We start from the raw sequence: 13514 nt of genomic DNA on the forward strand, positions 1-13514 counted from the left end.
AAATGACAGCCGAACAAAGTGGCTTATCGCGTGGAAATTTATAGCCGGGGCCAAATACTCTTGAAAGGATGTTTTGAAATGTGAAGGGAAAAACCGGAGGAAAAAAATCTATGCAAGCACGTGAAGAGAGACATGCATACTCCCAGCATACAATAACAAATAGAACTTGGGTTTCAATAAATACTCTTTTTGTGCAGGAGGTCTCCGTTTTGTATGTTTGACCAATTGCTGTGTGGTTTTGTTATGGAGGAAAAAGTATTGCCTGGAGAAAATCCCATAAATACGAGCGGGCATCACACGCACACCTCCCTCACGCCGGCGAGAGGCGATGGAAAAGTCAACAGCCTAACACAACATAGACCAGTAAGTGCCCTTGACGAAGCGGTGCTGCTTCTATACGGCGGCTAGATGTTAACTCCCTCGCCTGGTATACAGGAGGTCGTGCGTTCGATTCTGACCCTGACGCCTGCTGTATATTTGGAGTTTGCGTGTCTCTCTCTCTCTCTCTGCCCGTGGTCGTGTGGATTTTTCTCCGGGTCCTCAGGGTTTCCCCTCCACATTTAGAATCGACATCACGCGTTTAGATTATTTGGCTGCTATAAATTTAAGTTTAGAGTGTGTGGGTGCTATAAATATGCCTGTGTGGACAGGTCGCTTATAAAATAAGAGCTACTTTATATAGCTCAGTAGACCTTACCTGGTAAAATAGTTATAAAATAAAAAATAGTTATAAAATAAAAAAAATTGTTATAAAATAAAAATTTGTGACAAGAAATTTCTTTGTAAAAAATCAAACGTTACAGCTTCGATATCCTCAACCGTGACTGGCAAAAAAGAACAGCCCAAATTACATTGCAGTGAATAAAAAAAATGCCCACGATTGTGTTTTGCGATAAGAATCTCTTCAGCTTTTATGTCCACGTTTTGCCTGTTGGACCTTTTTTTAACCTGTGGATTGTTGAAATGCAGTGAGGTGATAGCAGTGGGGCACGTGATTTATCGCTGCGAGTAACCGAAGCGTTCATTCTTCAAGGTTTGTTTTCGCTTCTGCCGAGAATATTGCACTCGGTTTCCTAGACGTCATTGAGAAGTGTTACAATCACATCTCAGCAATGGAAGGGGATGCTGCTGCTGCTGCTGCCAGAGTGTGATGAGTATCTAAACTAAACGTATTATTTTACCAGGTAAGACCCACTGGGCAAACAAACGAGAGCTCAACGAAGTGGCTCATCGTGTGGAAATGTAGAGCAGCCGAATACTCGAAACGCGTGATGTTGATTCTAAATGTGGAGGGAAAACCCGGAGAACCCGGCAGAAAAATCCACGCGACCACGGGGAGAGAGACACGCAAACTCCAAATATACAGCAGCAGCAGGCGTCAGGGTCGGGATCGGTCCCATGACCTCCTGTATACAAGGCGATATAGTTAACATCTCGCCACCGTGGCCGCCCAACACGATTCGCTCTCTTGGCGTGCCGGTTGTAACAATGCCGCCTGTTTCTTAAATCCCCACCACCACGACCACCACCACCTGTGTCCACCTCGCGGTATTGATGGAAATCACCATGCAGTTCGCCAATCGACACCGCCGTGCGCGCGGTGGGGTAAGAAGTGGGTACAACCCAAATCTTTCATGATGTCCGGCAAGCGTGGAAGAGGAGACCCACATGCCCTCTCAAATGCTGGCCTGTCCGCCAGCAGTGGAGTGACCAAGTAATTGCAGGGCTGCGCTTTTTTACCTTCACCGAGATTGGAAGGGTTCGCTTTTGAATCGAGCCAGAGCATTTAGCCAGAGGGTAATAATAATAATAATGTTGGTCTACATTTGCAAATAAAAATCGAGTACAATTTCTAAATACAATTGATTGAACTTCACAAGCAAACATCTACCGTAACTGTTAAATATTATGTATAGTTTTTCCAATTTGATATCATCATGCCTCGCTCTTCCACTATTCACCACCACCCCCCTCGTCCCCAACCAGCCCACATCACAATGCGGGGAATAATTGTGCATCTATTTGTTTTAATGAAGCTCTTTGATCACTCGTTATACTACAGTACAGCCTCTAATCATACCATAAGCCTGCATTTTATCAGGCGACGGCAAACTGCGTGTAAAATAGCACCTAATTAAAGAAGTCATCGATTGAAAAGTTTCTCGGCTCATAAAGAGTGTTTATTGGTTTGTGTTTGGCCTTGCTGTTACCTTTCATTGCTCGCCGCTGCTATATTGGGGCATTAAGTCGACAGACGTCCGCACAGCGCTGGGAATGTAATTGGGTTCGCGTGTCGAAAGAAAGAAATCTGGACCAATGTTAGTCCATCGTCGCGATTGTTTTTTTTCCACTGGCGCATCCCGAACCGAGCCAGCGCGGTTCCTCGCCATGCTGAGCCGGAAGGGCAAACTGCGACGACGCTGGGCCCGCAAGAGACAGGCATCTGGCCGGCTTGGGGCCCAAGCAGGGCCAAGCAAAGGCCACAGGGCCAAGCAAAGGCCACAAGGCCCGCGGGCTGATGGCGCGTGACGTCAGTACGCAGTGAGGACGCAGTGAGCCCACGGCTCAGACAATTTAGTAAGGGTGGGGTGGGGGTGTGTGTTTTGTGTGTATGCGACAGTGCACATGTGTGTGTGTCTGTCTGCCTGTGTGGTTTTCATTGGGAGCGGTGGCGGAGTGGTTAGCGTGATGTGCGCCACGAAGCCGGCCACCCGAGTTCGATTCCCACTCTCACGGTCGACACCGGTGACGATTATCTGAACCGGTCCTGGACCTCCCCTAGATCGACTCGGCATTAAATTAGTACCTGGTGGGATGTGTAAACATCGCCACTAGGGAGACAAAGGCGGTCGGGCGTGGTTTTGGCCACCCACACCCTCGTGTTCCGTGCCGGCCTTCATAGGTGCTCGATTACGGCACTTGTTCCTACAGACTGATGAGGCTATACGGGGGATCTTTGTTTTTGTTTTTCATTGGTAATTGTTAGGGGGGCTGTCTGTCTACCACGTGGTTTTATTGGGACGTTTGTGTTCAGTGTCTGTGTGTCTCATTGTTTTACGTTGACGTCTTTGTCTTGGTGTTCGTTATATTGTGTCACTGACTCTGCAGGGTGTTTGCTGATCATTTAGAAAGACCGCAGCGGCATACCTTGGGACAGGGTCACATCACATCGGTAGGCAAGCACTGAACCAGCTTCATGAATTTCCAAATTAAATTGAAAAGGAAAAATGGTTTGTTAAAAAAATATCATTGGGAAATTAATTCCTACGGTTGTTCGTCTTTTTTTCTGCTTTTGACAATAAAGATAAATGCATCTTTAATGGGGGGAAGGGGGGGTAACATCTGGTTGTATAGAGGGAGGCGATAGAATCCTTTGAAGCCATCACCATGGCTCATAGTGCAACGCGTGGAGGTTGGACATCGGGCAACGTGATCATTATTAGCGCCGAGGGGAGTGGGGAGACAAGATTAGCATCTGCCATCTCGATGGCCCAATCTCCGCCCGGCAGATCAACGCTTGCGGTGACACCTCAAGGCCGCCGGCTCACCGGTTGTTGTTGTTGTTTTTGCCACTCGATCACGAGCCGCGCCGAAGGACGTGGACTCCCGACGCCGAGCTGCTGCCCGAGCGCGCTGCCCTTGCGGACGCGTTGAACCCCCCCCCCCCCCCCAGTTTAGATTTTTACATCCCGCGGCTAACATCACTGGCAAGCGATTGGTTGCCACGTCGCTGGGTGCCCCCCTCCCCACCCCGCTCCTCCTCCAACGAGGCCCATAGGGGCCCAACGCACGGGACGTATTTTTTTGGTCGACTTTATTTATTGAAATCGACCTTATCCCTGGGTCGGATGCCCTGGCTGAGAGCGAAGGAGGACGCGCGGCGTGGATTGGGATTACGGCCTCTCTCGCGGCGGCGTCGAGATATCTTCCTCCGCGTCTGCTCCCGTTGCCTTTCGTGTGTGTTGAGGGTCCTTGAACGCGCCAGGGTGTGGGACACCTCGCCTAGCCGAGACCCCAGGGCCGCGATGGAGTGAAGAGGCGGAACGGGCGCTGGTCGGGAGGGCTTTTTCGACCACTGGAAACTTAACACTGAAAAGCAACGAAACCAATGTGACGAAAATGATTTGGTTCACTGATGATGGGCGTCGTGTATTCGCAAGTGTGTAGCTTTACAGTTAAAGTAACCTAGACATTTATCTTGATTTGAAGCTTTCGTGACTGCAGGAATCCATACTCTTTGGTTCTTTCGGTAAAGTCACGTAGGTATAAAATAAAATAAATCACGACGTTTCGGGCGCAACACAAGCGTCCTACAGTGGCATGCTAATTTCTCACATTAACATCACTAGCCCCGGCCACTTCTTTATGACCCTTGGGCTACACCCATTTCAAACCTTTTAAAACAGTCTGCCTCAGCAGCCGACCATGCTTTCCCACCTGATGACGGATGCTTGTGTTGCGCCAGAAACGTCGTGATTTATTTTATTTTATACCTACGTGACTTTACCGAAAGAACCAAAGAGTACTAGAAATGTATGCCAACCCTGCCCTGAGTAGTGACGAAAATTACGCTGTTCACTGATGATGGGCATGGTACATGCCCTCACACCCACCCACCCCCCAAATATAGAAGTCAAACGCCACACATGTGTACAGCTTTATACTTAAAATAACCTATATAATTAGGCTAGCCTTTCTCGGTGAGTAAAACCGATGAACCTACAGATCGTAACTTTTGGACGTCGAACAAAAAATGTGTTTATCAAAAAAGTGTTTTTTAGATTGTTTGTTCAGGTTGTATGAATAACAAAAAACGACTACATTCAGATGTCAACTGTCTAACCCTTCTAGGGTATCGTGAGAACTTGCATCCACTCGCTCAGTCACCGGCGTCTGCTTGTCGACAACGAGGCTAACCTTGGTGTGTTTATTTTTTCACTTTGTTTTGTTTTCCAGCAACAGCGTCGTTTGGATCTCCTGACCATCACGAGCCCAGGTCAGTCCGTTCGCGGCACGCTCTCATTCGCTAGCGATGTTATTGACTACCTCGCCTCGTTCACAGGAGGTCGTCGGTTTGATTCCCGACCCTGACGCCTGCTGTACATTTGGAGTTTGCATTTTCACTCTGCCCGTGGTCGCGTGGAATTTTCTCCGGCGTCCTCCGAGTTTTCCCTCCACGTGTATAATCATGCGTTGAGAGCATTTGGCTGCTATACATTTCCACGTGATGCTAAGCCACTAAGTTGAGCTGTCATTTGTGGCCAGGTCGATTTTGAAAATGAGCTTTTAGCTCAGTGGGCCTAACCTAGGTTTTGTGTTGTTTTTTTGTGTTTAATTTGTTCTTCCCTCGCACCTCCGATAAGCACAGTTGGCTACGTATGATGTGAAAGAAGTTCAACGTACATACCTGGTAAAATAAGAAAAATAGTCGATTGTTTTTAGTGCTTTAGCAAGGGCACACCACCCACTGCAGCACAGATAGCTCCGCCAGATGCCCCCACTGCCTTTCCACCACCGTACGTAACATCACTCACTTCCAAGCGGAGATTCTTGACTGTCACATGTCACGGTTCAGTCCCCTTTACGTTTGCCCGCCGCTGTGGGTCTTCGGGGCGGAGCGGCGGTGCCGTTGTGAGCACGCTGCGCTATGACCCCGGCCGGCGACCTCAGTTTGATTCCCCGACGGGCGGTGGCTGCACTCAGCGGCGGGGGAGGCCCGAACCGGCGGTCGAGCTCTTGGACCTCAACATCCGGCAGCGACCAAATCGGTCAAAATCACCTACCTACCCACCCACCGCACGCGTGCCTCCTTCGTTCGTCTCTGCTTCCACGTCCCGTCAATCGACCCCCTGTTTCGTGAGCTCGACAAATCCCACTGTCAACGCTTGGAGGAGGCCTTCATCCAATGGTGAATTGACAAGGGGTTCTACGTTACGCGGGCCTTCGCCACGTCGACATGTGCGGAATCGTTATTGCCATTGCGTTAACGACACTAAACACAATTTGCAACGCGCGCACTTTTCGCGAGTCGGACGCAATGTCCGATCGAGAATTCGCCGGCGCGGATGCAGAGCTCGAAGTCCCCTCCTGTGCCAAACTGAACAGGTGAGAGCGTGAACAGGTGAGAGCTTGGATCGGTGAAAGATTGGACAGGTGAGAACCTGAGCAAGTGAGAGCATGGACAGGTGAGAGCCTGGATGAATGAGAGCCTCAACAGGTGAGAGCCTTGAGTTACTGCTTGAAGGTGGATGATGGTGCCCGGATGCTGCTGCTGCTGCGAATGTGCAGTGGGAGAGAGAGAGAGTTCCAGTCGGCTGCTGCCAGTGCAGTTACGGAGAAACGCCGCTCAGCCAGGACGCGGCCTTGGTCCAGGCTGCGCTGAGCCGGCTGTCGGGCGTGATCCGCAGGGCGCGAAGGTTAGCTGTGCTCAGCGGAGTGAGAATGGTGGAGGGAGGTATGCCCCCTGACCGTAGCTCGTAGATTTTGTCCACCAGTGGATGTTGAGAAAGGTGTGGCGATTGAAGATATGATCATCAATAATTAAAAGACATGGTTTGCTTTGATCTTCATGCGTGTAAATGTATAATCTGCTTATGCAACCGATATGCAGATTCTATGCTCGTGTTTTATTTAATTAAGCAATTATTCAAAACGGTAACCGATAGATTGGTAGATTATTTATATAGACGATAGACGAAGCTCTTAGAAACTAAATTTCCATTTGGACTGTCGCAGCGAGCAGTGTACCACCCAGTGTCAGATCACCCCCGGAAGATGACGTCACAGATATAATTCTGAAGCCGCTTCAACAAGCATCTTGATCAATGCCAGGAGCACAATATTTAAAAACGATTACAAAAATATTTATATTTCTTCCTCAAATAAGCATTGAGGTGGTGGAACATCTCGTAATTGCGGCTCTGAGCCAGTGGCAGAAATTCCACATTCCTATTGTGAGGTCAAGTCCACTTCTAAACGAAGTGATACGCGGTTTATCGACCCCAAAAGGATGACCGAGATTTGAACTAGCAACCTTGGGCCGGATTTATTATTTATATATGTATATAAAGCATCCATTATGAAGCCATATCTCAAGACACGCTACAAAAATAAATATTGCCTGCCAACGTTACATTGGATTAACATTTCTCCTACGTTAAAACAAACTTGGTTTCCACTACGTAAGATTGTGTCTTTGCATTCTGATAGTTGCGAATCAATGACCAATGGACACGCACTAACTTTTCGTGAAATATGGTCAAATAACCCCCCACACCCCCACCACGTCCCGCACGCTGTCGGAAGGTCCTTACCCAGCAGTGGATGAACAAGAGGCTGTACATGTACCTATGAGTCTGTGAAATACTTTATCGTATAATGCGGTGGATCTTAACCTGGGGTGCACGCTGCACCCCCTGGGGATGCGAGATGCCCTTTCTGGGGGTAGCGAGACACGGCCAGACTTTGTTTTTAAGGTAAATCATCGAAAACACAAATTAGGCACGTAAGTAGAACTTCTTTGTTTTGATCGAACCTATGTATTTACTAACATTATACTTTTTTTTACGATTGAAAAGCAATGGGGTGCAAGGCTGCAGTAAAGGTCTGTATCGACCAACATGCATGCAAAAACGGGTTGCATGGTGCGGTGAATTGAATAATAATCATAAGAATAACGTTAACTTGTGACGAGCCTTCATCACGGTATTCACTCACTCCCATAGAGAGAGGACGGCTCGGCAGCCACAGCGAGTAGCCACACGCGGGCAGGAGGGCAGCTACGCAGTGAGCCGGCGCCAACAATTGTCCGAGCTCTGCAGTCCCCTCTATATATTAAGGTGCTATCCACCAATTAAGGAGTCTTTAGAAACTCAACTATTACAAACAAATGTTTTATTTTATCAGGTAAGGCCCACTGAGCTATATAGTAGCTCTTTTTCAGAAGCGACCTGGCCATAAATGATAGGTCAACCACGTGGAAATTGAAAGCAGACACATACTCTAAACACACGTTGATTCTAAATGTGGAGGGGAAAACCGGAGGACCCGGAGAAAAATCCACGCGACCACGGGGAGAGAGACACGCAAACTCCAAATATACAGCAGGCATCGAGATATGGATTGAACCCACGATCTCCTGTACACCAGGCGAGGTAGTTCATATCTCGACATCGTGGCGCCCACAATAAATTCGGAGGAAACTGGAGCATCCGGATCAAAAATATGTGGAGTGTGACTTGTCTATTTTGGGGGGGGGGGGGGGGGGGATCACGGGGTGCAAATAATATATTGATTTATTAACTACTGACAATAAATGAATGAAGGTGTCCACTTTGAGGGGACCTTGCCCCCCTCGTGCCCCCTCCCCCAAACTCCACCCATGGAAACACTCTACCCCATGTCGACCGAGCAGTTGGAGCTCCACATTTTTGCCGCACTGCTTTGCTCCTGGCGAGCCACGGCACGGCTGCTCCTCGACGCCCACTGGAAGGGACTTTCACAAGATTCGTGCGGTGATCCACCAATCCTCGCCTCGGCAATGCTGGGTTACAGGCCACGTGGTGTAAGCGTACTACTTGCTATCAGAAGATCGCAAGTTTAAATGCCATTCAGGGGGTTGGCAGCCTATCAGCATCATCATACTATCTAGGGCCGATAAAATAGGTACCATTTAATGGGAATTCGACAGCGATCAAATCTGTAGATGACGAGAACACACCCCCCCCCCCCCCCATCGTAGCAGGGTTATAGTGCAGCCTGGAAAAGCAACAGCGTTTCAAACGCAAGTTTGCTCAATTCTATTTTGGTGGTGACCTCAGACTACAAGGACCACAATGCACTTCTTCAGGAACTGCTGATGGTCTTGTCGCCTATGCACGATGGCCACGTGTGGTTTTTTTTTTAAATACACATTGCTGTGTCCTATTTGAACATCAACAGCAGTTGTATTCAAGGCTGCCTCGTCACTGTCATAACAATGAACTATATTTATATACATATCCTTTGTCAACCCGCTTCTGGATGTAGGCCTCCCCATTGTATGTTGTGCATGAGGGATTGATTGACCATACTTCACCATGCTGGTCAGTAGATTTGAGAGGCCCTGGACCGAGACAGATATCACTCGCCACTGACGTCAACTCATGTGGCCGAGTTCATAGTGCGGTGTGTAAATCGCTGCGCCACCGCTCCACGCCGCTCCCCACCATCCCCGTTAGACAACGCGATCATTCAAGAATTACTGTAGGTCGTCGCATTCCTAGCGCAGTGCGCTAATGACCGGTCCTCCGTCACTGCCACGGGAACGTGGAATGGACCAATTCCGGCTCGAGGTCTTGTTTCGAGACGCGAGCCACGTTCGTGCTCACGTGAAGAGGGAGACACATCTTTTAGTTTTATCTCAAAGTACAGATTTAAAAAAAAATATGAACATAGCGAGTTCAGAGTTTCTGGATCATGCCTGTCTGTGTTGTTTACGCTTTTTTCATCTCTGTCCTCGGTCGCGATTGATTTGTGAAGGCTGAGAAAATCCTCCGTGAGTGCTGTCACGTCAAACCGAGCCGTCTCAACACCAGCGTGATAGCGATGCACAAAATCGTCTCGAACGGCGGTAAATAACTAAATAAATAAACAACGGCTAAAACATATACAGTATATATAAAAAATTGCGCCCAATCACGCTTCCCATCCTTCCCTTGCATTGCCCAAAGACTCTCACCGTCGTCTCCTCTGGTGCAGGGCTGCACTCACTGCCGCACTGCGGCCGGTGCCCCCATCCTCTTCGTCGCGCGCTCGTTCGCTCCCTAATCTCGTTTGCGGCTCCCGGTGAGTTTTATTGCTGGCGACGGACAGATCTTTGCACCCTCTCGCTGCTGCAGGGAACGCCGAGAAGGCGCTCTCGTCTAGGACACGACCTGGCACGGAATTGAAAACACGTTCATAATTTTATATATATATACAGACAGATCCTGGAGGCCATCTACCGTGCACAGATGGAGCTGTGGAATCTGCTCGTGTGCAGGCGATAGGCGGAGTCGGCCTTCATCCAGCAGTGGATTTATCTGAGCTGATGTACCTGCTGCTGCTAGGGCTGCTGATGATGAGACAGATTTGGTTGAGTGGCTCTTTTGGTCAAAGCGCTGAGCTTCACAGTCGGAAGGTCAGCCCGTGTGTTCGCGTCTTGGTCATTGGTCGACTCGGCCCATCATCATCATCATCATCCGTGGCAGATAAAATGACCCACCAATTTGTGCGGAAGTCAACGGTGACCTTTAGTTGGACAGACTGGGCCCCATCATGGGAATGTGGAAGTTTCACGGATGGTGACTCAGGGCCCCCAACTGGTGACTCTGAACGTCTTCTGCCGTACGGCTGCTCAAGATGCAGCGCAACAACGACAATTTCACGTTCAGGTGGTCGAGCACAGATAACCACATCAGGAGCAGCGGAGTGTTTATCGCCACTTGTGATGTCTCCTTATTTGTGGATCGGGCCATTGCGTCGTTGTTCGTCGTACGGTCTGTCCTGGATGGCCGCAGTCGCACGCCAGCTGCCGGAGAGTTAAAAAATGTCCATTAAAAACTCGTGACACGAATCATCACCAATCGGCGAGACCCTTGGACGTTTGAGATATCCTTCTTGAGCCAGCCGAGGGAGATGTCGAGAGTTGCGTTGCCGCAGCGGGCAGAGAACTGCACCATCGAAGACGCGACCTGAGTATGTTTTTTTCTGGCAACGGCTGTCGTCAGTGGCGAGTGATATGTGAATGGGCCCCCGGATCCCCTCCCGTTTACCAATCCACACGAAACAAACGTGGCGAAGGACACGGTTAAACAACCCCCACGACTGAGACGACGGTGTGGGCGAAAAATCTGCATCCGGCAATGCATTGACCAAGGATTGAGCGAAAGAGATCTGAGAAATAACAGAAAATCATAAGCAGACGGAGGGAAAATAATAATATTTTTTTAAAAAGATAACGCAACAATGGGTGGGAAAACAACGCACATATTTTTACATCAACACAATAAAACACTGACACAGTTGTTGTTTTGAAACTTCACCGTCTAAAAACGCGTACAAATATTTGTGTTAATTCTAGATTTGAAGCTTTCGTGACTGCAATGATTCATATTCTCAGATTTTTTCGGTAAAGTCACGTAGGTAAAAACATTAAAATTAATGAAAGTAAAATAAAACAAAACAAAATAAAATTCACGACGTTTCGGAGGCAACACAAGTCTCCGTCATCAGGTGGGACCGTCACAGCCGAATTAGCTGCATCAAGTGAAGCAATGATTCAAGATGTAATCCCTTATAAGCAAGTTGAAGGGAGGTGGAGAGGGGGGGGAGCTTATCAGGCTGTGGTAGCCAATGAATGGAAACGTATCGGGAGGGAGGAGGAGCGGTGATCAAAGACTGCACGCAGTGCTCAACACAATGAATGGAGACGTGTCGGGACGGAGGGCGAGCGGCGATCAAAGACTGCACGCAGTGCTCAACACAATGAATGGAGACGCGCCGGGACGGAGGGCGAGCGGTGATCAAAGACATCACGTAGTGCTCAACACAATGAATGGAAACGTGGCGAGCGGTGATCAAAGAACAATGAAGAGATTACTGTTAAACACTGTGGATGTTAACACTCGGTGAAGTAAATTAAAATAGTGCCTGTCAGATAAGATGGTCCAAAAAGTGTAATTAAGTCTTTTTTGCGTGGTTAATAACATCTTTCCAGTGATTACTGAGTTTGTACCCATCATCACGGTTGAAATTATGTCTGTGTTTGTATATTTGTATGGCTTCGTGTACAAACCTTTGATGGTAGCCCGGAGGTTTGCAGAGAACCTTGGTCTCGGAAAAGACAAGGTTCTCTGCAAACCTCCGGGCTACCATCAAAGGTTTGTACACGAAGCCATACAAATATACAAACACAGACATAATTTCAACCGTGATGATGGGTACAAACTCAGTAATCACTGGAAAGATGTTATTAACCACGCAAAAAAGACTTAATTACACTTTTTGGACCATCTTATCTGACAGGCACTATTTTAATTTACTTCACCGAGTGTTAACATCCACAGTGTTTAACAGTAATCTCTTCATTGTTCTTTGATCACCGCTCGCCACGTTTCCATTCATTGTGTTGAGCACTACGTGATGTCTTTGATCACCGCTCGCCCTCCGTCCCGGCGCGTCTCCATTCATTGTGTTGAGCACTGCGTGCAGTCTTTGATCGCCGCTCGCCCTCCGTCCCGACACGTCTCCATTCATTGTGTTGAGCACTGCGTGCAGTCTTTGATCACCGCTCCTCCTCCCTCCCGATACGTTTCCATTCATTGGCTACCACAGCCTGATAAGCTCCCCCCCCCCTCTCCACCTCCCTTCAACTTGCTTATAAGGGATTACATCTTGAATCATTGCTTCACTTGATGCAGCTAATTCGGCTGTGACGGTCCCACCTGATGACGGAGACTTGTGTTGCCTCCGAAACGTCGTGAATTTTATTTTGTTTTATTTTACTTTCATTAATTTTAATGTTTTTACCTACGTGACTTTACCGAAAAAATCTGAGAATATTTGTGTTGACCAATAGTTCACTCCCGTTGTTTGTTTTTTACGTACCAAGAATTGCATCTACTTGCCTCCCCGTGCTTCATATGTCCCCTGCTCGTGACTCACATCCATTGGTGGTGCAGGAGCCACTTTTTGTAAATTCCACATTCACACGCCAAGAACATGATATATTTAGTCACGAGTCGGTTTCTTTTGTTTGTTGTGACAAGGGCAAATTGGCTAATGAACGGGACAGCCGCTGGTGACTTCCCGCAACGTCGAACACAACAAACGTTATCTCCCCAAGTGGTAACGATGGGCTTGCCTGCATCAGCGCAATTTTAACGACGGTGGCTCGTATCAGTTGCGCAATCAAACCATCTCCCTGGGTCGTGGCCATGCTCCATCGAGACTCCATCCTCCATCGACACGCCGCTCTCGTAAATTCCACATTCCCATGGCAGTGGCCGGTATCTGTCTTCGGAAGCGAGACCGTCAACCACAACAACCACATATACACACAAACAATAAACAGCAGTGAGGGGGGCGGGGGGGGGCTCCACTCCCCTACCCCCAAAAAACATATTCCGCGCACCACCGCCGTAGTCAACGCGGCGGTGTGCCTGTGAAATGTCCACGGGGCATCTGTGCCAAAAAAAATTAAAGAGCTTCATAGCTCATCGGATTCCTCCGTTCTAAAAATAAAGATTCTGAATTATGCCTCGCGCGCAAGGTTAAGGCAATGACGTCTGCAACAAAAGAAAATGTGTTTTGCTTTTCTCTCCACCACTCCCCCCCCATCTCCCCTTCTCTCTCTCTCTGCTGGAAGACAGCGGGGGTGGCGGTGTGCATCGCCATCTCGGCGCTGCCGCCGCTGCGTCGTAATTCTCGCGCGCGAAACATTGACCTTGAGAGTGGGAATGTAATCGTCCTGGCGTACCCCATTACGGGCAACC

General features: G+C 48.5%; 1 protein-coding gene across 1 annotated transcript in view; it reads left to right on the forward strand.

Annotated features, from left to right (window-relative positions):
- AGBL4 (AGBL carboxypeptidase 4) overlaps positions 1-13514 on the forward strand; it is a 430370-nt gene that overhangs the window by 364209 nt on the left and 52647 nt on the right. Inside the window, exon 9 of the mRNA XM_078605791.1 lies at positions 4957-4996. Coding sequence (XP_078461917.1) covers positions 4957-4996 — 40 coding nt within the window. The remainder of the gene's footprint in view (positions 1-4956; positions 4997-13514) is intronic.

Source organism: Lampetra planeri, chromosome 24 (genome assembly GCF_965212315.1).
Source record: "Lampetra planeri chromosome 24, kcLamPlan1.2.h2, whole genome shotgun sequence".
Taxonomy (NCBI): Eukaryota; Metazoa; Chordata; class Hyperoartia; order Petromyzontiformes; family Petromyzontidae; genus Lampetra; species Lampetra planeri.